Below are 23,388 nucleotides of genomic sequence, written 5' to 3' on the forward strand. Positions count from 1 at the left end.
TGTTGTGTATTGACGGATCCTTGTATTTTTCCTCCCCAGACACATCATGAATGAGCTGATTGAAACGGAGAGGCTGTACGTCGAGGAGCTGCAGAGCATCATGGAGGTGCGTTTGTTACTTTCATTGGCTCTCTCGTGACATGTGAAACGCTGCCAGTTAGTGGCAATAATGTCAAGGAGACAGTAGAGAAAGAGCTCCTTTCTCTGTTTACTGCACCTAGGGAAAATGAAACCCCTGTTCTAAAAATCGAATTGACCGCCAGTGTAAATGTTGCGTTAGATCTGCCCATTTCAGAATGACGTGTGAACTTTTGTTGAACTTAAAATGTGCCGTCTTTATTGATTAGATGAGTCATTAGGCTACTCAAACTGTCAGTGATTGATTGAAGTTCATATCATGTTCATGCAAGTGTTATGTGTAAAGCCATGTGGAGGACAGGATTGGATTGGGTTCAGATGATCAAAGAAGTGTTGACGTTATCATTGTTTTCACTGAGCCGTCACTCATTAGCTTTGAATGTGATTTTCTTCTCCAGGGATATGCTGCCGAGCTGGACAACACAGAGCTTTCCCCTCTCATCCCCGCAGCCCTGGAGAACAAGAAAGATGTACTGTTTGGCAATCTCCCAGAAATATATGAATTTCACAACAGGTGACCTAATTTCCTCTGTCTCGTTCTAAATTGCATTTCCATATTCAGTGAGTTGACAAATGGGCCTGCGATGTCAAAAGAAAAAGGATTGGCATGGTCCCCATCCCCCCTGCCACATGACAATCCTGAGAGATAGTCTTCTTCCTCTCACTCGTCTCTCACTGCTAACAACTTCTCTCGACCTGACCTGTGTTTAACACATTACTACTATGCATTCTTTGGCTGCAGGCACTCACATGGAACAACTGGTTATTTTATTTTCTCTCACAGCTCGGGAAGTCGCCCCCCCCCCCCCCCCCCCTCATTCTTCACTGGAAGCTATATATATAGAACACATTGTACCGCTATGTCAACTATGAAGGCTCCAAATAACATTCATCATCACCAGAAGAGTATGCTACAAAGCAGAATCAATAAGTAAAGGCGTCCGCATGCTTCCCACCTGGAACAGTTCGTGCATATACTGTATTATGACGAGATTTTGTGACGTTTGTTTCGGTCTTCGGCAAGGGTTTTTCGGCTGTTCGTGCGCATAAACATGTTTCTGGAGGCAAGCCGAAGTTCTGAAGCTAAAGTCTACGCCCCTTCGTCGGTAATTGGTCAACAGTAGGGAATTTTCAATTAAGTGTTTGTCATACAACTATAGACGATTTGTTTTCATGCAAATGTTTCCCCTTGAGAAATACTGTACCAAACATCCTAGTTAGATGTAAAACTGCACGACTAAGATCTCTTTGGCAAAAACATCCAAATGAATGACAGATTTCTTGAGTTATTTTAGATTAATACTGACTACGGCGTCGCAACATGGACAAACAGTACTATTGCTGCTTTTTTTTCTTCTCGTTTTTCAAGCGAATGTGGAAGGTATGCGAGCGCACTCGTTCTGTTCGCCAGCCTAACTGAAGCATGCAGAAAGAAGCCTTTAGCCAGCTAACTTTTATATCTACTGATTGATTTTCTGGTTGATTAGGAAAGCTAAACTGTGTACTTTTAGTTGTTGGGTCAATCAGACCATGCACATTTCAAGCTTATCTTTTTATTTTTTTATTTTTTATCATACGTTATTTAGGTAAGTGAACTGGCAGAGTCGTTGATCTTGCTTTGTAAAATACCTCTGTGCAAGAAGTCAAAAATAAACAAACATCCTGCATTGTGATTGGCTGAGAGAGCTCAATTGACAGTGGGCCCAGTATTGTCTTTGGGCGTGACGCCCCATGTGATGGACACCCATTGTTCTGCAAGGCCCTGTGATCACTCCCTCTCAGGTGGGGTTAGGTTACAGTGAGAGGGGCAAACAAAAGGTTCCACAGGGACCCATAGAGCTCCACGCCACATGGGCATTCAATATTATGCAGACACATTCACGTGAACATGTCCCTTCACCCCCGCTTTTCCAGTTTGTCCATATTTCTAATACAATGACAATATCCATAACACATAGATATCAGATGTGTCAACATTTCAGTGCCAGGGTTTTAGCTCTTAACACTATCATTTCATTATATGTGGATAATTTCTGTTGTATAATGTTTTATCTCTACTCAGCTAAATACTGTCCAGTGTCCATAGCTGAAGGACTTACTGTATTAACTCCTTGGTGTGGTAATGCTTAAGGAGTTAAAACCCAGGACAAACCCCCAAGCATGATACTAATGGGACACTCATTGGGAAGGCTCAGGGTTCAGTAGGTTAATTCAATGTCAACTGCAGGGCCCCACAAAAATCCCAACCTTGTTGTTCAGACTGGCATCCATGGCTTCCATACCTTTACACATCATAGACGTTCCAAACAGAAGTGCACAGACTCTGTCTACCAGCTACAATTTCCCCAAATCCTCTTAACTTCCCAGCATAGGAAATGGCAATCTGATGAATGTGCAATTGTATCCAATGTTCTACATTACTTTATGTACCTTGTAAGGGGTCAACAGGAAATGTGTTGAACTTTTTAATTGAGTTGACTTCATCCTTCTTGTTCGCAGGACATTTTTCAAAGAGCTTGAAAATTGCATGGAAACGCCAGAATTGGTAGGGACCTGCTTTTTGAAAAGGGTGAGTTCCTTGTGTTGATGTCATTTGGAAACTGAAGGCCGTTACTGTGCTGTTATGTTGCATCGCTAAGTGTCTGTCTCTCTCCAGAAAGAAGAGCTGCAGATCTATGAGAAGTATTGTCAGAACAAGCCCCGATCAGAGGCACTGTGGAGACAGTGTGGAGACAGCCTGTTCTTCCAGGTGACTCCCATTCCTTGGGTGTCTAAGTGTTGTCATAGTTATGATATAGCATTCCACTGTAAAATGGTGTCCGTTTACATTAAAGGGATACTGTGAGAGCCTGGTTCTACTTGTCCAGAGTCAGATGAACTTGTGGATACCATTCTTATGTCTCTGCATGCGGTATGAAGTTACGCTACCGTAAATGTAGTTACGCTGTACATGTAGACTTCCAGTCATTGCGCTCATGCTCGTTAGCATTGGCTTTTGAAACTATCGCTAAATTCCTTCATACTGAACGCAGAGACATACAAATGGAATCCACAAGTTCATGTGACTCGGGGTAAGTGGATTAAATGCCGGAAGTTTGCAGTATCCCTTTAAGCAACATGTCAATGGAAAAACATACATTTCCTGTTGTTTAGGGTTCGGATTTGGCTTGACAGACAGTGCATTCGGAAAGTATTCAGACCCCTTGACTTAAACCACTTTTCCCCCTTTTTTTTACATTACAGCCTTATTCTAAAATGGATTAAATAGTTTTTGTTCCCACTCAATCTACACACAATATCACATGATGAAAACAGTTTTTTAGAAAATTTTACAAATGTATTAAAAATAAAAACAGAGATCACATTTACATAATTATTCAGACCCTTTACTCAGTACTTTGTTGAAGCACCTTTGGTAGTGATTACAGCCAAGAGTCTTCTTGGGTATGACACTGCAAGCTTGGCACACCTTTCTTCTCTAGAAGGTGAATCTTCACCCCAGTCTGAGGTCCTGAGCGATCTGGAGCAGGATCTCTCTGTATTTTGCCTCGTTCATCTTTCCTTCGATCATGACTAGTCTCCCAGTCCCTGCCACTGAGAAACATCCCCTCAGCAGGATGCTGCCACCACCATGCTTCACTGTAGGGATGGTGCCAGGTTTCCTAAAAAATGTTATGCTTGGCATTCAGACCAGATAATCTTGTTTCTCATGGTCTGAGAGTCTTTAGGGGCCTTTTGGCAAACTCCAAGCGGGCTGTCTTGTGAGTGGCTTCCGTCTGGCCACTCTAACATAAAGGCCTGATTGGTGGAGTGCTGCAGAGATAGTTGTCCTTCTGGAAGATTCTCCCATCTCCACAGAGGAACTCTGGAGCTCTGTCAGAGTGTCCATCGGGTTCTTGGTCACCTCCCTGACCAAGGCCCTTCTCCCTCGATTGCTCAGTTTAGCCAGACGGCCAACTCTAGGAAGAGTCTTGGTGGTTCCAAACTTCTTCCATTTAAGAATGATGGAGGCCACTGTGTTCTTGGGGACCATCAATGCTGCAGAAATGTTTTGGTACCATTCCCCAGATCTGTGCCTCGACACAATTCTGTCTCGGAGCTTTACAGACAATTCCTTCAACCTCGTGGCTTGGTTTTTGCTTTGACATGCACTGTCAACTGTGGGACCTTATATAGACAGGTGTGTGCCTTTCCAAATCATGTCCAATCAATTGAATTTACCACAGGTGGTATCTCAAGGATGATCAATGGAAAGAGCATGCGCTCAATTTGGAGTCTCATAGCAAAGGGTCTGAATACTTATGTAAATAAGGTATTTCTTTTTTTTGTTTTTTGTAATAAATGTGAAAACATTTCTTAACCTGTTTTCGCTTTGTCATTATGGGGTATTGTGTGTAGATGGATGAGAATTATATTTATATTTTCAATCCATTTTTAGAATGAGTCTATAACGTACCAAAATGTGGAACAAATCAAGGGGTCTCGATACTTTCTGAAGGCACTGTAAATAATTGCAACAGGAAACATTCTATGATGTTTGTTACTGCAGGAATGTCAGAAGAAGCTGGACCACAAACTCTCCCTGGATGCTTATTTACTCAAGCCTGTGCAGAGGATCACCAAGTACCAGCTGATGGTCAAGGCAAGTTTAACACTGAGGTTAATATTTCACTTCAGCACTATACAATCACAGGCTTATTCAAATTTTAGAGCAACACACAGATAACAGATAAGATGTAAATGTCTTCACTGCTCAAACATCCTCCTTCACTGCCCAAGGGCTAACATGCAAAGCACTTCCTTCAGACGGATCTAATTTGAAGACCTTGACTCTCAAGCAGAGGAGGCTGGTGAGAGGAGCTAAGGTGCATTATTTATCCCACTTGGCTTTGTCCTGACCCGGCTCTGTTTCCTTTGTAGGAGATGCTGAAATGCAGTAAGAACCAGGAGGGTACTGCTGAATTGGAGGAGGCCCTTGCCACCATGCTGGACATCATCAAGTCTGTCAATGACTCCATGCATCAAATTGCCATAACGGGATTCGAGGTCAGTAGTTTCAAGTTTTATTAGTTGTAAAATGGTCACGAGATGCATCGTATACACGCCGTCCAATGAAATGGAAACTTGCAGGAATCCTTCTTGACAATGCAAAAACAACAAGAAATAATAAAGCATAACAATACGAACTAAGTAAATGGCTCAATAGAATATAATAAATATTTTAGCATAGGTAAGGAAGGCACAATTTATGGTCCAATATTTACACGTGATTTGGGGAAGGGGGGATTGGGTATGTGTTTTAAATTCTGCTCCCAATTGTGCAGTATGGTAGCAGGAGTTGTGCTGTGTGTGTATCATGAATGTGTGTTTGTGTGCATGTGTGGATGAGTGCATGTGTGGATGAGTGCATGTGTCAGGTGGTCAGTTCAAGTGTTCAGCAGTCTGATATCTTGAAGATAGAAACTGTTTCTGAGCCTGTTGGTATCAGACCTCATGCTCCAATACCGTCTGCCTGACGGGAAGCGAGTGAACAGCTCCTGGCTGAGGTGTATGACTTGGCTGGAGTGAAAGGGTTTGAAAAATCAGTCCGATTTAGATCCTTACTGTTCCTATCTTAGAGTGGATCTGTTGGGCTGTGTCAAAGTTCCAGGAAGTCCTGCTGTTAATCAGTTTGACTAATCTGTCGGAGAGAGTGTTATGGCTTGGTGTACTGTATGTGTGAGGGTGTAGGACTGATGTCCTCTGTGTGCCTCTCCCATCCCCAGGGGAACCTTAGTGAGCTGGGCAAGCTCCTGATGCAGGGCTCATTCAACGTGTGGACGGACCACAAGAAGGGCCACAGCAAGGTGAAGGACCTGGCTCGCTTCAAGCCCATGCAGAGGCACCTGTTCCTCTACAATAAGATGCTGCTTTTCTGTAAGAAGCGGGAGGAGACCACGGACGGACACGAGAAGCCGTCCGCCTCCTACAGCTTCAAACACTCCCTAAAGGTGAGGTTGGCTTGTGGGGTCAGTTCCTTGTTGGACAAACAACAATTGCTCACCTGGAATTTGAATGGTTTTAACTGTCCGCGGGGCTATAATTCTCACCATCCTCCACTTACTTCCCCCTTCTCATATGGAAACTTTACAGTGGCTCTCTCCGATCCCCTGAGAACCTTGGAATTCACTCTCATGCCACAAATTTCAATTCAAGCTAATCTAGATGCATGAAAAGCCAGGGCAGGAAACAGGGCCCTGAGATGACAGGACCTCCTTTCATCAATGGGATCTTGGGACAACCCTTTGTTTTCTAAAGGAAATATTTGATGAACTTGTTTTTTTTCTCTCACTCGCTGATATAAAGTGCTGTGCATGTAATACACTCTGACTGTCACTGGGTCAATGAGTAATGGTGTTCATAACTTTCAGCCCAGGGCTGTTTCAGGATAGAGCCATTCAATTGGAAATAAAGCTGAACTAAAAGGCTGTAGCAGTTCACATTCATTTGCAGAATACAAGAGCCTCTGAGCAGGATTCTATCTTTAAATTCTTCTCTTTAATAATATAATAATAATAATATAATAATATATGCCATTTAGCAGACGCTTTTATCCAAAGCGACTTACAGTCATGTGTGCATACATTCTACGTATGGGTGGTCCCAGGGATCGAACCCACTACCCTGGCGTTACAAGCGCCATGCTCTACCAACTGAGCTACAGAAGGACCACGTTTATGTGAAGCTGCAGGAGAAATCAGAAATATAAAGCTGTCATTGTTGTTAACCACAGTCTTGCCCCTGTTTCAGATGAGTGCTGTAGGAATCACCGAAAATGTCAAAGGAGACATTAAGAAGTTTGAGGTCTGGTACAACGGCAGAGAGGAAGTTTACATCATTCAGGTACATCCAATTTGTAAGTCGCTCTGGATAAGAGCGTCTGCTAAATGACTTAAATGTAAATGTAATGTACATGTCCATAAACTTTCTGCGTTAAAACTAAAACTCAATTGTTTCCATTTAAATGACTAGTTATTTTCCAAAGAATACTAAATAGATGCCAGACTTTGTAATAAGAGTTGTGATTCAGCAACATTCTTTTCTAAGAAGCATACCTCTCACTCCTGAGACATTTGTCATGAGGACGTCAAATGCCTTTTCTGTATGATATTCTCCTTGTGACCACTTGGTGGCAGTGTTGTCCCACTGAGAGTAGCTCCTCAGACGTCGCTACTGCAGAAACACCCACTGTCTGGTGTGAGGGAGGCTGTACAGTTAAACCTCAGCAGGTGTTTTTATATATATATATGGATATATATATATATTAGTGTGTGTCTCCCCAGGCTCCCTCCATGGATGTGAAGAACATGTGGGTGTCAGAGATCCGGAAAGTTCTGACAGGCCAGCTCGAAGCGTGCAGAGGTATGCAGTGTGTGGGGATTCTCTCTATAGGCATATTTATACCACCCTCTCAGCTCTCACACTGGACACCTGGACATAGCCCTGACGCCTCCCAGAACGGTAATGTGAATGTTAAGGGGGGGGGGGGACTAGTGTTTGAGAACACTTACCTGACCAGATGGTACAGTCCACACATTCCTGTCCTCCTCTCCTCTCCTCCTGTCCTCTCCCTCCACCTCCCTAGTAGTATGCATCAATCGCCCCATGTTCCGCTCCGAAGCGCCTGACAGTCAGGAAAACGACCCTCTGTGCATTGTGTCCTCTCAACTGAACTGACAACCTGTGTGTGTGTGTATGTGTGTGAGAGAGAGAGGGTGTATGTGTGAGGGGACTGGGTAATGACACAGCAGCCCTCATATGAAGCAGAGAGAGAGAAAGAGGCTCTGGCCTGACGGAGGGCTGGATGTGATTTACACCTGTCTCTGCTGGCAAGTGGTGGGAGGGGAGCACGTACAGCAGCATAGAGAAGCACACAAGATAAGCCAGTGTGAGATGTTAAAATGCCCAGCGACATGGGGTTTGTGCAATAGCAGGACAAGGCAGTGGCTTGTACTGCAGCTGTTTGATTTGATTCCTCCACTGGGATTTGGCAGTCAACTGCCCTGTCCCTCCTGTTAAAGACACAGATTAGGGGCTTCCATTCTGTCTACACCACTGTTTTGGCTCACGGCTTCTGGTCTGACTACACTGTTTTGGTCCACATACCCTCCTGTGGCTTATGTAACTCCTGGGATTTCTCCTGCTTTATCGCCTGGCATTGAAACATAGTTTTATCAACCTGCTTTTGACTGCAGGTTTCTCACACAGTCCTACACGCAGTGTGATGTACACAAGCACGCAAACAACAAATATATACACACATACACACTTGCATACCTATGAATCCACCTCCCTGACCGTTTTATGTCAATTTAACCTAAACTAATATGTCGTTCCATTGAAAATCTGTTCTATTCTAATACCATTTCTCTCTCCATTCACAGAGGCTAGTCAACTCCATCAGAAGATCACTGAGAATGTGTATCATGCTCCCATGAGGTAGAGTACTTGGTCTCACAACGTTTTCATCATGTCGTGTGATTGAATGGCAGCAGCGCATTGATGCTCTCAAGTACAGGGAATGTAATGCTTCTGTAGTGGCTGTGTGATTGACTGTCTCATATCGCTCCTCTCCGCCGCTCAGAAACACGCGCAAAATGGCCCTGAGGCAGTCGGACTCGTCTAGCCCGGAGACAGGCTTCAGGAGGAGCAACCCCAGCCCCAACATGAGACAGAAACGAGGTGAGAGATCACACAGCCGCTGACGGCCCCCGCCAACTAGGGCTGTGGCGGTCATGACATTTTGTCAGCCGGTTATTGTCATGCAAAAGACTTCCAGTCTCACGGTAGTTGACCTTTAATTAACATGAACACGTTTATGGTCTTTGGAACATTTACTAAATCAATTTAATATACACCATCACAATAAATATATATTTTTTGTCAGTTCTAAAAAACATAATGATATGAAGAAATACATTTCAGAAGAACAGAATATGAGTTGGCCTACTGTCGGCCCATGTTATCTGGCTATGCTCCATGCCATAGGCTGTAGGCTTGTTCAATTAGCTGACAAGGTTTTATAGCAAGAAGGATATCATTGAACTTAGCTTAATAAATATAAAGGATATTTTTCTCATTCAGGATCGATTGACTGCGCATATGAAGTGGCCATGTTGAGCATAAAAGAGATCATTTGAAACAGGTCCTACATGCTCGATTTAGATTTGGCAACTTTAGTTGTGAATGATACAAACTTTAGAATGTCTTACAAATCAAAACATACAGTACTAGTCAAACTTTTGGACACCTACTCATTCAAGGGTTGGGTTTTTCTTTATTTTTACTGTTTTCTACATTGTAGAATATATAGTGAAGATATCAAAACTATGAAAAGAAACATATGGAATCATGTAGTAACCAAAAATTTGGTTAAACAAATCAAAATATATTTTAGATTTTAGTTTCTTCAAAGTAGCCACCTTTTGCCTTGATGACAGCTTTGGACACTCTTGGCATTGTCACGTTGAAATAGGAAAGGGCCTTCCCCAAACTGTTGCCACAAAGTTGGAAGCACAGAAGCATTAAGATTTCCCTTCACTGGAACTATAGGACCTAGCCTGAACCACGAAAAACAGCCCCAGACCATTATTCCTCATCCACCAAACTTTACAGTTGGCACTATGCATTCAGGCAGGTAGCATTCTCCTGGCATCCGCCAAACCCAGATTCATCCGTTGGACTGCCAGATGGTGAAGTGTGATTAATCACTCCAGAGAACGCATTTCCACTGCTCCGTAGTCCAATGGTGGCGAGCTTTACACCACTCCAGCTGACTCTTGGTATTGAGAATGGTAATCTTAGGCTTGTGTGTGGCTGCTTGGCCATGGAAACCCATTTCATGAAGCTCCCCACGAACAGTTCTTATGCTGAGGTTGCTTCCAGAGGCAGTTTGGAACTCTGTAGTGAGTGATGCAACCGAGGACAGACAATTTTTACACACTATGCGCTTCCGCACTTGGCAGTCCCATTCTGTGAGCTTATGTGGACTACCACTTCGCGGCTCAGCTGTTATTGCTCCTAGACATTTCCAATTCACAATAGCATCACTTACAATTGACTGGGACAGCTCTAGCAGGGCAGAAATTTGACAAAACTGACTTGTTGGAAAGGTGGCACTCTTTGACAATGCCATGTTAAAAGTCACTGAGCTCATCAGTAAGGCCATTCTACTGCCAATGTTTATCTATGAAGATTGCATGGCTGTGTTCTCGATTTTATACACCTGTCAGCAACCGGTGAGGCTGAAATAGCCGAATCCATTCATTTGAAGGGGTGTCCACATCAACCACTGTTTGAGGAACATGCACTCACTGGTGATATTCCACCAAAACTCTGAATGCAATGGCTTCTCCAACCTTGTTCCTGCAGCTAAGTGCTTATTTCGGAAGACCAAGTGAAATCTGTTTGCGAACATCGATAGTAACATTTGTTGACAGTCCGTCTGCACGCTCGAGAAAGGAATAATGGAGAGGGAGGAAATCGAAACGCATGCTGGTGAGATATTCTGTATAGCCGTGTCACCCAATTCATTTTGAAAATATAAAAATGCCCTATTACGAGGCTATTCAAAATACAAATTCACTCATTGTAGGCGAACTGTAAGCCGCACTGCACAATCAATGAACCAACAGCATCGCTTAGAGCTATACGTTCACTCTCAGACTCATGGATAGACATTTTGGAGTGTGGCATGCGTAAGGTAACCTGTCCATCCAGTATGCATAATAATACAGTCCAAGGCGATTACTAGAATTGTTTAATTTTGGAGTATAGGCTAGACCAATTATGTACCAGAGACATCTTAAATCAGTTTTATGTTCTTCTGCTATGCGTAATATGCGATACGCTATGTATTGTATAATGACACATTCATCATTTTTATGAAGGTTTTTATTTGGGGGGGGGGGGGGCTTGCATATGCATAAAATCTCGTATGGGTGTTTTGAATGAATCATCACCTTAGATAGCGCTGTCCATTTTGTTGTGTTGGGCTTTGGAACCCAACAACCATGTTTTACACGGTTTCAACCTGCTGTTGAATTTCTTTCTTGAAATTGATCATCGCAGTGAGGTGAGTTTTAAAAGTACTATTGGCCTTCTGTTTTGCTGATATGTGTTTGATGTGATTTTCAATGGCCTTTTGCATTGATGTCAGAGTGGTTCGAGGGACAATAGAGCCCTGAGTACCCAGTTATGTGGAGCTGAGTCCAAAGTGCATAAAAGGAGATTACCGTGACTCACATGGAATTGTACTGCGGTTATGACTCATGACTACTGGTGTCGTAATATGGTCACCGCAAAAGCCCTACCACCAACCCCCGAGCCCTGACCAACTAGCATCCACTCAGCTGCGTTCACTGGAAACAAGAGGCAGCATCTGCCATCTACAAATGATCCCATAATGGCATTGTGAAAGACACCAGACTGATGGCACAATTAGCTGGGATGTTTCATCTGGGCTTTAACTCTGTTAGTGAGAGATGAGAGGATGGATGTATTACTGGCTCAGTCTGTCTGTCTCGGCATCATCCCCAGCCAACCCCCCACCCCCACTCCACTCTGATTGTCCACTACACCGGCTCACTATACTGGCAGATGAGGATGAGGTAACAGGTACGATTTCACGCCGTGTAGAACCCGGCGGCAGGGTGCTGCTGCGTCACAGTGAGAGGGACCTGGGCTAACTGTAGTCTGTCTGCCAGGGAGCGAGTGGTGGTGGTTAGGAGAGGAGAGTGGCTCTTTGACTCTAGATGTAGTCGGTGACTGGACGTCACTGGCTCGAGAAGTAAGTGGATCTGACAGGTGCTTAGTCCTGGGTGCACGGGGGCCTTTATTACCCCCACCACGGACTCACAGAGAGAATCTCTCCCCTTCTCCTCTGTGGGAAAGGAATATGACAGAAGCTGTTATAGAGTTGAGCTTTACTACAAAGAAAATGTATCCAGTCCCAACCTTACACTGAAGTCATACCGTTACGCAGCTGTAGTACAGTACGGTTTTGACTACAATGAGATTTGTACTGTGGTCTGGTGGGATTTTTTAGCTGATGCCAACCATTTCCCTAATTGGAACTGTTTCCTTTTTTGGGTCAGCAGGACCCACTCCAGAGGTCATGGCTCCAAATACTTTAGTTTCAATAATACATCTCACTATACATTAAAAATATAATATAAATATAGGAAAAAACACACATCACAACAATAGAGACACAACGCTACATAGAGACCTAAAACAACAACATAAGGCAGCAACACAACATTACAACAACATTATATTATGGTAGCAACACAACATGGTAGCAGCACAAAAACATGGCACAAACATTATTGGGCAACAACATTAAGTCAACAGCACAAAGGTCAAGAAGGTAGAGACAACAATACATCACACAAAGCAGCCACAACGGTCAGTAAGCGTGTCCATGATTTGAGTTTTTGAATGAAGAGATTGAGATAAAACTGTCCAGTGAGTGTTTGTTGCAGCTCGTTCCAGTCGCTAGCTGCAGCGAACTGAAAGGAGGAGCGACCCAGGGATGTGTGTGCTTTGGGGACCTTTAACAGAATGTGACTGGCAGAACGGGGCTGCAGTAGATATCTCAGATAGGGGGGAGTGAGGCCTAAGAGGGTTTTATGAATAAGCATCAACCAGTGGGTTTACAGAGATGCCCAGTTTACAGAGGAGTATAGAGTGCAGTGATGTGTCCTATAAGGAGCATTGGTGGCATATCTGATGGCTGAATGGTTAAGAACATCTAGCCGGACGAGAGCACCCTTACCTGCCGAGCTATAATTTACGTCTCAATAATCTAGCATGGGTAGGATGGTCATCTGAATCAGGGTTAGTTAAGCAGCTGGAGTGAAAGAGGAGCGATTATGATAGAGGAAACCAAGTCTTCATTTACCTTTAGCCTGCAGCTTTGGTATGTGCTGAGAGAAGGACAGTGCACCGTCTAGCCATACTCCCAAGTACTTGTATGTGGTGACAACCTCAAGCTCTAAACCCTCAGAGGTATTAATAACACCTGTGGGAAGAGGGGCCATTCTTCTTACCAAACCATATGACCTTTGTTTTGCAGGTGTTCAGAACAAGGTTAAGGGTAGAAAAAGCTTGTTGGACACTAAGAAATCTTTGTTGTAGAGTATTTAACACAAAATATAAGAATGTATCATCTGCATATAAATGGATGAGAGAGCTTCCTACTGCCTGAGCTATGTTGTTGATGTAAATTGAGAAGAGCGTGGGGCCTAGGATTGAGCCTCGGGGTACTCTCTTGGTGACAGGCAGTGGCTGAGACAGCAGATTTTCTTACTTTATACACTGCACTCTTTGAGAGAGGTAGTTAGCAAACCAGGCCAAAGACCCCCTCAGAGACACCATTACTCTTTAGCCGGCCCACAAGAATGGAATGGTCTGCCATATCAAAAGCTTTGGCCAGGCCAATAAAAATAATGCAAGAAAGCACTTTACAAAATAAAATGTATTATTACCATACAGAGAATTAGACAATGTAGGCTACCCCACTGCCTATTGGCTTATTTACATATTCAAGCCTGTCTCAAAATACAACGCTGCCTCTTTAATTACGACAAAAGCTCTTTACTGGACTGGCTTTTCAAAAACAGCTTGAAATGTGGCCTATATGTTTTGTGCTCTTGTAGGAAGCAGTAACTCCCCATTGCTGACCTATACTTATCTATAGTTGGGATGATAACTCGCTAACTAGCAAAGAATAGCAACAAACGTGCACATGCACGGCTCTGCTCTGCTCTCTGATCTGAACCGATCGGAAAAGCGCATTCACTCACAGGTGATTGAAAGACCGCTCATCGGCTAGCTACACCCGCCAATGGAATTGTACTCTGTTGTGCTCTGGGTCTACCTACAACAAAACCACAGACTCAATATTGCAAAGTTAGATTTGTTTTGGTTTGTTGCATTGGAAATGTTGCATCTCTTGCATGCTGCACAGCATGACATTTCTTCTGAGTGGCAGTCCTGGAGGAGGAGCGTACGCGGCACCCATGCGCAGTTTAGAGGGAACATTGCTCCCAATTCTTCTTGGGTTAGTCTGACCAGCTGTTAGATTCCGCCAACCCGTGGAGGCTGAACGGCTCATAATAATGGCTGGAACAGGGCAATGGAATGGCACCAAACACTTGGAAACCATGTGTTTGATGTATTTGGTGCCATTCCACTGATTCTTCTCCAGCTATTACCACGAGCTTGTTCTCCCCAATTAAGGTGCCACCAACCTCCTGGGCTACCAAGGATACGGTATATACCATGCTCACATTCTCAGTCAGTCTACTGGATTCTCTCTCATAGTTATCCAAAAGCTCCAATTTATTTTCTCATCTCCAGAAGGCCAGAGTAACCTCCGAGGAAAGAAGAAGAAGCAGCAGCATTGACATTTCTCTGTTTGGCACCTTTGTCAGAGGTGTGATGTTGGTGAGAGGAGGTGAAGCTGGGAGTTGTGATTATTTTGTGTTCTCACAATCAGAAGGTGATAATTATGTACAAGATAAAATGGACATTTTGAACACCCTCCAGGGCAGGTAGTTAAAGTGTCCTTGAAATCACACACATGCACACACACACACGCACAAAGTCCACTTTGAAAATATACATTATTTATTGTGTAAAAGTGTCTTCTAGAGTTGGCATCGGCAGGTGTCTAAATCCTTATACCGTTGCAGTTACAGCATGATTGTGGAGGACTCTTCTCTTCCTAATGCAGGTTCTGTTGTTGATGGAGCATAGAGGGGTCAATCATGGGTCAGGTTTAGTCCATATGGTGAAAGGCTCCAGGAAATTCCATGTCAAGCTTATTATGCATCTCAGAGCTCTGTCAGTGTTGTGTTTAGAACAGAGAGAACCTTTTGGTAGGGATGAGAAAGACCTAGATAAAAGCCATCATTAACAACCATCTGTATCAAGTATGGTCTTTTTATTATTGATTTATTGTTATTTAACTTGGCAAGTCCGTTAAGAACAAATAATTTTTTACAATGACGGCCTACACCAGCCAAACCCGGATGATGCTGAGCCAATTGTGCGCCACCCTATGGGACTCCCAATCACGGCCAGGTTGTGATACAGCCTGGATTCAAACCAGGGTGTCTGTAGTGACGCCTCTAGCACTGAGATGCATTGCTTTAGACCGCTGTGCCACTCGGAAGCCCCCTTATAAACATGCTTTTTTACAACCTTGTCAGCACTCTTCAAACTTGTGACCATCTGAATCTATTTTCAGAAATAGGTTGAGGTTGGTCTACCCCTGATCTTTCATGCAGACTAAAATGTAGGTGATTGAGTCGGGGTCAATGTCTCCAAAATGTCCAGGGTTGTCATGGTATCCATACTAGTCTTACAAAGTCGTCCCTCGGGCTTTCTCTCTAAACTCAGCCTCCTTTACCATTGTCCTCTCCCTTTCCTTCCCTAGCTGATGCTTCTGCCACTAATAACCCTGACCACAATGGTTATCTCGCTAGAAAGCGTTTCACCTTGCAGGGCCTCTCCAACAGAAGGTCTCTTCCCTCAGGTAAAGAAGCCATGACATCTCCACTGACCACCACCACCACCACTCCATCCTAACTCTTCACTTTGGCTTCATCCCCTCTTTGAAGAGGTCCCACTCATTGTAATTGTGAAGAACATCACCTGCTCTCATTCATTCTCATTGTTGGTCATCTCATCCCTAGCCTGCTACTCTGTGTGTCATTGTGCTGCTAATACATACAGGCACTTTTGCTCAGAGCAGAGAACTATTGTACTCCCCTCCGTATTTATTTCGAACAGTGAAGCAAAAACGTATAATTTGTCTCTATACTCCAGCATTTTGGATTCGAGATCAAATGTTTTATATGAGGCGACCGTACAGAATGTCAAGTTTTATTTTGAGGGTATTTTCATACATATCTGTTTTACTGTTTAGAAATGAAAGCACTTTATGTATCTAGTCCCACCAATTGTAGGTGTTAAAAGTATTTGGACACATTCACCTATAGTGTATTAAAATAGTACAAAGTTTAGTATTTGGTCCCATATTCACAGCACGCAATGACTACATCAAGCTTGTGACTTTACAAACTTGTTGGATGCATATGCAGTTTGTTTTGGTTGTGTTTTGGATGATGTTGTACCCAATAGAAATGAATGGTAAATCATGTATTGTGTGTGTAAATAATGTATTGTGTCATTTTGGAGTCACTTTTATTGTAAATAAGAATATGTCTCTGAACACATTAACATTAATGTGGATGCTACCGTGATTACGGACAACCATGAATTAATCATGACTAATGATGAGTGAGAAAGTTAGAGGCACAAAAAGGGCCTCATCCAGGCATAAGCGACATAAGCGGTCGCTTAGTGCCCCCGGCTGCTAGGGATGTCAGCAAGAAATGTGTAGATTGGTAGTTAGTCTAGCCAGCTATTTAAACTTGTAGTATTCATAGCCAAATACCGACTAGGCACGCAGGGAACCTGTCCAGGAGCCCTGACCTCCATGTGGCTCCCATTGATTTTGTTAGTCATTCTCACTCAGATATCATAGTAACATGGCATACATAAGTCATTACAACATGTGTAGAATTGCAGGAAATCATCTTTAAAAATGCAAAAATATCTCACCACCCCATGGCGAAATGGGTACAATTGCAAGAAATTGGTTGTAAAACTACAAAAATATATATATCTTTGCCCCATGGCAAAATGAGTATGGAATTGCATGACATTGTTATAAAATTGCAACATTTTCTCTCATCCGTTTTCTCTTTAGCTTCACTGTCCAAATAATTATGGCGGGGAGTATATGTCACAAGTTGCCAAATACTTGTATGTCTAGGACAAAAGGATTTGACATTTTCAGGAGTTTCGTTACTAAATGAGAAGGTGAGTCTGCAACGAGCAGACTATTATTATTTAATCGAATGGAACTGTTGTTGACAAGGACAGGAAGCACAGCAAAATAGCCTCAATTAGTGTAGCTGGCTAGCTATCTTATCTAGATTATTTACATCGATTTGATGCAGTAAAGACAGGCACTGCCAGATGGGATGATGGATAACCTATGGGCATTTACAAGTTTGTCTGCCTAGCGCGAGTCTGTCTACTTTTTCGCTCTATCCCTCCCTGGGGCACCATCTCTCCCGAGTCGCGCAGTCTGCGCATCAAACAAGTGTCCAAGTTTAAACAAAGTTACAAAAAATTGTAATGAAATCATTTCAAATGCCCATCACTAGTATAAAACAACCTTGACGTATAGGCAATGAAAACACATGAAGGCTACATTCTCAGCCGTAGTAAATGTCAGCCTGTAATGTGCTATGCTCTTGACATTTAAACGCGCATTAAATATATATATTTTTAAGAGGATGGTTTGATTCAATGTTTTTCTCTTGTTTTAGTGGTTAAGGTTCATTTCAAGGCACACAAAAGCATAATGAACGATGGCAGAATCTCTCCACAGAATACATCCTTAATCACAATACTGATAGCTTGGCGCTACATCAGATGTTTACATTATGCAAACATTATACTGCTTTCAGTTAAACAAACAAATTGAACAGGGAGATGGGTTTATTTAATTATTGTTTTATTACCACGTTAGCGCTATTACAGGGGTATTGTGGTTTGTAAGTGGGCAATAACATTACCGTGTATACTATGTCATCATTTGTATGGTGATAATCTAATAATGTATAGTTGGCGCCATCCTTGATGGAGAGCAGAGCAGGCTAGCTAAAGCTGAAGAGAAATAGACACTGAGGGAGTGATGTTTTTGCACTTTTTGGTTTGCTGAGGTAACGCCTTGCTGTGAACTTGTTGTTGATTTCATCTTGTTAGCATATCCCACCCATGGATTTCTCATCTGCGCCTGTGAGAATGCCGCCACCCGCTAGCAATGCAATGCCTTGCACTTCCTCGTGTCTCCTACACTCATTGCACGGTCTCAGTCCCACAGACCATGGTTTCCCAAACGCGGTCCTGCCACCGCTTCTCTACTTTCTTTCCTTACCCATAGTAAGATGAACTAATAGATACCATGTTGATGTCTCTGCATGCAGTTTGAAGGAAGTTAGATGGAGTTTGTGGAGTCATTGCTAACTAGCGTTAGCACAATGTCTGGAAGTCTACAGGAACTTAACGTTAGCATGCTTAAGCCGCCTTCAAACTGCACGCATAGATATAAAAATGGTATCCATGAGTTTATCTGACTGGGTAAGTGGAAAAAAGTGTGCCATTTTGGCAATTAAGCCAATCTCCATAAACTGGACTGTGTATAGTGAGGAATCAACAGTGAGTTATTGTATAAGATCAGGAATCAATCCAGAGGAAAGAGGAATCCTCAATGGAATATGCTCTTTTAGCCTTGCCATTGCTTTGCCATTGCTTTGCCCTCTCTCCCTCCCTCCTCTTCTTCTGTGCTTAGCTAATTGCTAACCCTTGCCTTTCACAGCCGAGGCTCCATCTAAGGAGACAGATGTCACACGCCGCTTCTCTGTAGCCTCCTCTATCAGTGTCTCTGCCACCAGCCGCACAAAAGGTACCTGATTGCCTGCGGTCTCTCTCTTTCTTTTTCTCTCTCCACCCGTCACCATCAAACTTTTTAAAGTGTCTGAGAGCAGGCACCGACAGGTTAGTGAGGGAGCTCTTTGAGAGAGAAGGGAGAGGAAAAAAAGTCATTTTCTCAACAAATTCTACCCATTTATGACTCATGAAATGTATGAGATGCATGAATAAAATGAAATGAAACAAAATGGAAAAGCGAAAACACTGAATAGTCTTTTTTTTTGGAGAAACCATAGTAATAAAATGTACATTTTGAAAAGCTGACATTTGAAATGTGGGGTGACATTCAGAGCTGCAAAGCAAGTGCAATTGTTGTTGGAATTTAGATAGGAACTTAATTTCCCCATGAAAAAGATACTTATGAAGTTCTCCTTTAACTATATTCCCTCCTAACAATCAAGCATTTCAATAACTTGTAATAATAATTTATTCTACTTTTTATAGTGCTATTCATTACATAATGAAATCTCAAAGCGCTGTAAAATCTAGAAACATCGTTAAAAAGTAGGTAGACTTATGATCAATGAAAACTGAGGATGTACAATAACGTCTATTTGGGTTCACTGTCTCAATAGATCTAATTCTCTACTAATTCTTCGACCCTGACAGGTCCTCCTTCAACTAATGTTAGAAAGACCAAAAGACATGAGATAAAAAGTGATCCAACACCATTCGGTTATGAAGGTAGCTATAGCGTCACAGTATGCACTGGGTGGGTCTGTGCATGTACAGCCTTTGTTAACATGGACTTTTTTGCATTTTGGTTGTGTGTGTGTGTGTACTCAAGTGTTTGTGACTTTGTACGTGTCTGTGTACATGATTGTGTATCGCCTGCTCCGTTGTGATGCATGGTATGTATTAGTTATTAGTGTGGCACAACAAGTGCTGAACAAGAATACTTCATATTAACAGGCCTCTGCTTGCCTTGTTGCCGGTAATGAGTCAGTGTGGCTGTGGAGCGATGATGACTCCTTTATTGATTTCTGCATGCGTATATCAATTCCCTGAATGGCATCCCAGTGGTCTGTAAAGAGCTCATTTCCTCACAGATACATTACGCGGTGCTATCCCTGCTGCGTGCAGACACAAAGGCACCACAGGCACAGATTCAGCCGTGCCTAGATCCACTTCTCAACCAGGTAATGGAAAAGTCACACTGATGGTCTGTATTCTTCTTTTCCCATTTTGACGGTTTTGGTTTAAAGTTTGTGTGAGTCTTTGTTGGCATTGAATGTCTTGTGGTACATTTTTCAGGTGGGTTTGTTGCGTTGTGTGTAACCTTTATATATTTCCAACTTCTTCACACCTTCTTTGACTGTCGGTATCAATGTTTCAGAAGGTTCAATGCGTATGTGTAAAGGGTGGATTTCTATAGCAGTGGATGTGTAATGCCATGTCTTAAGACGAACATGTTCACTTCTTCTCGTCAACTGAAGGGTTAACAAGACCTTGTCTTCTTTCTGTGTGCTCTATTTCTCCAGGCTGGACCCAACGGTGTTTGCCTTCAATGGACACAGAGGACTTTGAAACCATCCATTCAAGTGCAGAGGAGCTCTCCAACTCTTCAGATGGCGAGGATGAGTCCAGTAATAAAAATGTAAGTTGGGTTTAAAAAAATCCTGAAAGGTAACTTCATCCCCCTACATCATGTTGCTCTTCTTAAATCCTTCCAATCCCCGGGAAAGAAATCCTCTCCGCTTAATTATTTCCCACCATCACATCTCGTTAACACGGGCTGACGACTTGACATTTAAAAGACCAAAAGGACTGGGGATTAGCCTGGTGCGGTTCTCCCCAGCGTCTCCGGATTTTCTCTTTCCATTACAATCTGTCTGATGTATAAGATATGGAGGGCCTCATCACAACTCCACCACACTGAGACTGATGCTTACAACTCCACCACACTGCGACTGATGCTCACAACTCCACCACCCTGTGACTGATGCTCCCAACTCCACCACACTGAGACTGATGCTCACAACTCCACCACCCTGTGACTGATGCTCACAACTCCGCCACCCTGTGACTGATGCTCACAACTCCACCACCCTGTGACTGATGCTCACAACTCCGCCAGCCTGAGACTGATGCTCACAACTCTGCCACCCTGAGACTGATGCTCACAACTCCGCCACCCTGAGTCTGATGCTCACAACTCCGCCAGCCTGTGACTGATGCTCACAACTCTGCCACCCTGAGACTGATGCTCACAACTCCGCCAGCCTGTGACTGATGCTCACAACTCCGCCACCCTGTGACTGATGCTCACAACTCCGCCACCCTGAGACTGATGCTCACAACTCTGCCACCCTGAGACTGATGCTCCCTGAGTCCAACATGAGACTGATGGATGGACCTGCTGTGCACACACACACACACACTCTAAAGTAACACACTGTCACATACAAAGACAAACTACAACTACAAGGATAGGGTATCTCCTCTAAATCACTTCTCCTTCTCCGTTCTCTCCCCACTCTCTGCTCAAAGGACCATGATCGCTTCCGTGTCCAATTGACATACGAGTCGAGGACGGCACAGGACCTGTCTCTGGAGTCAGGAGATTTAGTACAGTTCCTGGAGGAGGCAGAGGATGGCCACTGGTGAGTGATGGTAGCACCCACTCTCTCTATCCTTTGTACACTCCATGAGAGTCCCAGAGAGAAACCATTTCTCCTGCCGTAGTGAGAGGGACCCAAGTCAACGGTATAAAACAGCCATATTCATCCTTGTCCCTGCACTGTTTTTACACACACACACTGCCCATCCACATCTCTTCACTGATTGAAACCCTGTGGAAAAAAATGTATAACTAATAATAACAATGTTGTTCAGAGTTCCCTTAGGACTAAAAGTAGGTGCTATGTAGTTTTAGATTAAAAGTTAAGTTTATGATGAGTTATTTCGATGGGGCATTCAGGATATTAAAGCATACAAGGTGAGTAGATCTGTACATCCCAGTGGCAATGAAAACACAATGCCTAAATGAATAATATATATGTCTTCTCACAGAAATAGCCTGCAGAATCCATTGCAAGCCAGGGTGGATGAGAGAGCGATTTGTGGTTTCACACGAGCTTTCGCAGTGCATTTTGGGGTGACTATACTCCATTAGATTAAATCTGCACTTAAAAATGATTTGAATATGCTTATATTTCATCAGCCTCATACATATTTCATATTTTCTTCAATCTCATCTTTTCTTTAAAACCGTCTTCAATCATTTGCATCTTCGGTCTCACACAACCCTCTCCTCTTCAGCAGTCAGTGATATGAATAATTGTATACGTTTTTCATGGAACGGAGTCAACATGTATTGCACAGAAGTTTCCACAACTGAAAAATCTGTCTGTGTCCTTGACCAAGGCACTAAACCCTAATTCGCTATCTGGATAAGAGCGTCTGCAAAATGACTAAAATGTAAATGTAAATAGAAGCTCAGGTTGACTTTCCCATGTAATTGTCCATTGGCATGTGAATGGTTCGCAGCAGGCCAAGGCCAAAGTGGTTGTATTAGTTGTAGGTACGGGATGCACATGGTATACACCGTCCAATGAAATGCTTGCTTTCTGCCAGGCAGAGCTCCAGCTGCAGAGCCTGTAGAGTATACAGACAGAATACTGGGAATATTAAATACCTATATGAAGCAGTACAGAGGCTTTGGACACAATCAACTGTCGCAAGCAGCATCACAAGCAATGAATACACAAGCTTTCCGTCACACGAAGCAGGGTGTAAAAAACAACAACTTTGGACTTGACAGTTCATAGACAAGATTACAGAGAGAACGCCTGATCAAATACTTTGTAAATATATTTTACACTGCCAGGGCCCCTCTAGCTCTCCCTAGTGACAGTAATCTAACTCCCAGTCCTTCTCTGATCATTTCGATTGCAGTGTGAGGCCCTGCACCAGCCTTTCCATTAAAGCCTACATTCTCTTTCATGTTTTAGGCTAGTCAAGAATCTTATTCCTCAGAAGACAGGTCTGGTACCGCCCAGTGTACTTCAGACAGCAGCAGGAGGTGGTCACTCATACAGTAACACTACTGGTATTTCTGACTAACCAACATCCACCGTAAAATGATGAGGCATTCATGGCATTGCAAAAAGACACTCACGCTATAGCTCAAAGTGATAGTTTGATTCGGTGCTTAGGGATTTGGCGGTGTGCATGCTTAGGAGGAGGGTAATGGTAAACTAAGCTTTTGGCTGTGAGGTGAACAAGCAGAGCATGATGTCATCCATTTCAGCATGCTCTCTCTCCTTCCTCCCTCCCGCCCTCACTTCAGCCACCCCTTGAAGTGTTCAGTTCACAGCCTTGCTTTTCTTGGAGCTCTTTCCTCTTAAAACAAGGGCTCTCTCGGGCTATTGTCTGCACTGAGTGGAATGCCATCTTAAGTTCTTCGAGAACAGAGTTCCATGCTTGGGCAGTTGACATTTTTGCGCAGAGCTTTCTCACTCGAAACCACTTATAAACACCATTCCAGCAGAATACTGGTGACTACTATAAAGTTTAATAGAAGCACTTTTCACTGATATTGATCTTAATCGATATTGTGTGTTTCACCATAATGTCCTTTTTTACACGGCTATTAAAATGGCATTGTTTGGTCAGTCATTGTAGCCAGGCTAT

General features: G+C 43.2%; 1 protein-coding gene across 12 annotated transcripts in view; it reads left to right on the forward strand.

Moving 5' to 3' along the window:
- Window positions 1-23,388, forward strand: part of LOC124037787 (guanine nucleotide exchange factor DBS-like) — a 71,318-nt gene that overhangs the window by 45,212 nt on the left and 2,718 nt on the right. For 4 of the 12 annotated variants that reach the window (XM_046352843.1, XM_046352837.1, XM_046352839.1 and 1 more), the window contains exons 16-33: window positions 40-106; window positions 537-652; window positions 2,638-2,707; window positions 2,795-2,887; window positions 4,688-4,780; window positions 5,059-5,184; window positions 5,904-6,128; window positions 6,928-7,020; window positions 7,461-7,539; window positions 8,562-8,616; window positions 8,762-8,859; window positions 15,623-15,721; window positions 18,641-18,727; window positions 19,363-19,437; window positions 19,803-19,892; window positions 20,235-20,350; window positions 21,244-21,356; window positions 22,707-22,804. In XM_046352843.1, the coding sequence (XP_046208799.1) occupies window positions 40-106; window positions 537-652; window positions 2,638-2,707; window positions 2,795-2,887; window positions 4,688-4,780; window positions 5,059-5,184; window positions 5,904-6,128; window positions 6,928-7,020; window positions 7,461-7,539; window positions 8,562-8,616; window positions 8,762-8,859; window positions 15,623-15,721; window positions 18,641-18,727; window positions 19,363-19,437; window positions 19,803-19,892; window positions 20,235-20,350; window positions 21,244-21,356; window positions 22,707-22,804 (1,793 nt within the window). The remainder of the gene's footprint in view (window positions 1-39; window positions 107-536; window positions 653-2,637; window positions 2,708-2,794; window positions 2,888-4,687; window positions 4,781-5,058; window positions 5,185-5,903; window positions 6,129-6,927; window positions 7,021-7,460; window positions 7,540-8,561; window positions 8,617-8,761; window positions 8,860-15,622; window positions 15,722-18,640; window positions 18,728-19,362; window positions 19,438-19,802; window positions 19,893-20,234; window positions 20,351-21,243; window positions 21,357-22,706; window positions 22,805-23,388) is intronic. The other 8 variants (XM_046352840.1, XM_046352841.1, XM_046352847.1 and 5 more) reach the window with 8 other exon arrangements.

Source organism: Oncorhynchus gorbuscha, linkage group LG06 (genome assembly GCF_021184085.1).
Source record: "Oncorhynchus gorbuscha isolate QuinsamMale2020 ecotype Even-year linkage group LG06, OgorEven_v1.0, whole genome shotgun sequence".
Taxonomy (NCBI): domain Eukaryota; kingdom Metazoa; phylum Chordata; class Actinopteri; order Salmoniformes; family Salmonidae; genus Oncorhynchus; species Oncorhynchus gorbuscha.